Source organism: Haplochromis burtoni, unplaced genomic scaffold, assembly GCF_018398535.1.
Source record: "Haplochromis burtoni strain Fernald_Lab_line unplaced genomic scaffold, NCSU_Asbu1 Contig_44, whole genome shotgun sequence".
Taxonomy (NCBI): Eukaryota; Metazoa; Chordata; class Actinopteri; order Cichliformes; family Cichlidae; genus Haplochromis; species Haplochromis burtoni.
In genome coordinates this window covers 1,867,062-1,868,180 of record NW_024582405.1, presented here as the reverse complement: position 1 = coordinate 1,868,180, position 1,119 = coordinate 1,867,062, and the positions used below count along the sequence as shown (strand labels likewise).

The 1,119-nt window shown below is 35.5% G+C and overlaps 1 protein-coding gene across 3 annotated transcripts in view; it reads left to right on the top strand.

Annotated features, from left to right (window-relative positions):
- LOC102292746 (acyl-coenzyme A thioesterase 1) overlaps window positions 1–802 on the top strand; it is an 11,636-nt gene extending 10,834 nt beyond the window's left edge. For all 3 annotated transcript variants that reach the window (XM_042220168.1, XM_042220170.1, XM_042220169.1), the window contains exon 11: window positions 23–802. In XM_042220168.1, coding sequence (XP_042076102.1) covers window positions 23–147 — 125 coding nt within the window. In that variant the 3' untranslated portion in view covers window positions 148–802. The remainder of the gene's footprint in view (window positions 1–22) is intronic.
- Window positions 803–1,119: the final 317 nt, after the last annotated feature.

Here is a 1,119-nt window from a genome sequence, read left to right as displayed (position 1 = left end):
TGTGTGTGTGTGTGTGTTGCAGTGCTATTACTGTGGGGAGGAAAGACCAAACCTCACTCTGATGCTCAGGAGGACTCCTGGAGGAAGATTTTGAGCTTTCTGCAGTTTCACCTGTACTGTGGCCCATGTCTCAAAGCAAAGATATGAAAAGGTGCATGATGCTGCTCAAAAAATAAATACATCATGTGCCTTTTTCAACCATCCATGAATTCAAATTTTTATGGTGGGACATCAACCAAACTGTTTTTCTTGATTTGTATCTAAAAACTAATTTAGCCCATTTGAGGCCCCTTTGTTAAAGGCCCACTTTCCTCTGATTGGCTAACTTCTGGAAGCCAGCTGAGGGGTAGCACCCATAAATTTGTTAGACAATGTATGTTACAGATTTTTACAGATATCTATAATTTTCCCTGTTAACTAAAAATAGCTCACTTGCATCCCAATAGAAAACCTGTTTGGTTAGATTTATAAAAAATTATGATGTTTTTGGGTTAAATTGTTATGGTTGAGTTTTGGTTTCCCCCGGCAATGCAATTCAAATCATGCTCTAATATGTTACAATAGCATCACTGATGCCCAGATTTGACATATTTGACAACATAGGAAAACACGACAAAAGTTAGAATATATTTTTAATTTGGATTTTTTCGAATTCCATGGATTAGACATTTTATAATTCAAGTGGCAAATAACGAGTCTCATCTGTGTTTTGTTCTGTAAGATCAACAACCTACAGTGTTAGGTTTTGTATTGCTGATTGTCATTTATGCTTAGAGTTTTATTATTAGTTTTAGATTGGTAGAGGTTTGATCCTTAACTCATTCACTGCCATTGACGTCTATAGCCGTCAATGGCAGTGAATGAGTCAATGGGTTTAACTCATTCACTGCCAATGGCTGGCAGTGAATGAGTTAATAGTCTGCAAACTTTGTGTGCATTAGAATAATAATAATAATAATACATTTTATTTGAGGGCGCCTTTCAGAAACCCAAGGTCACCTTACAAAAACACAATTAATAAAAGGAACAATAGTCATAAAATACATAAAATAAGTTAAAATTACAAAACAGAGCGTGACAACAGATAAAATCAGCACTAGAGCGAATAAGCCAGTTTAA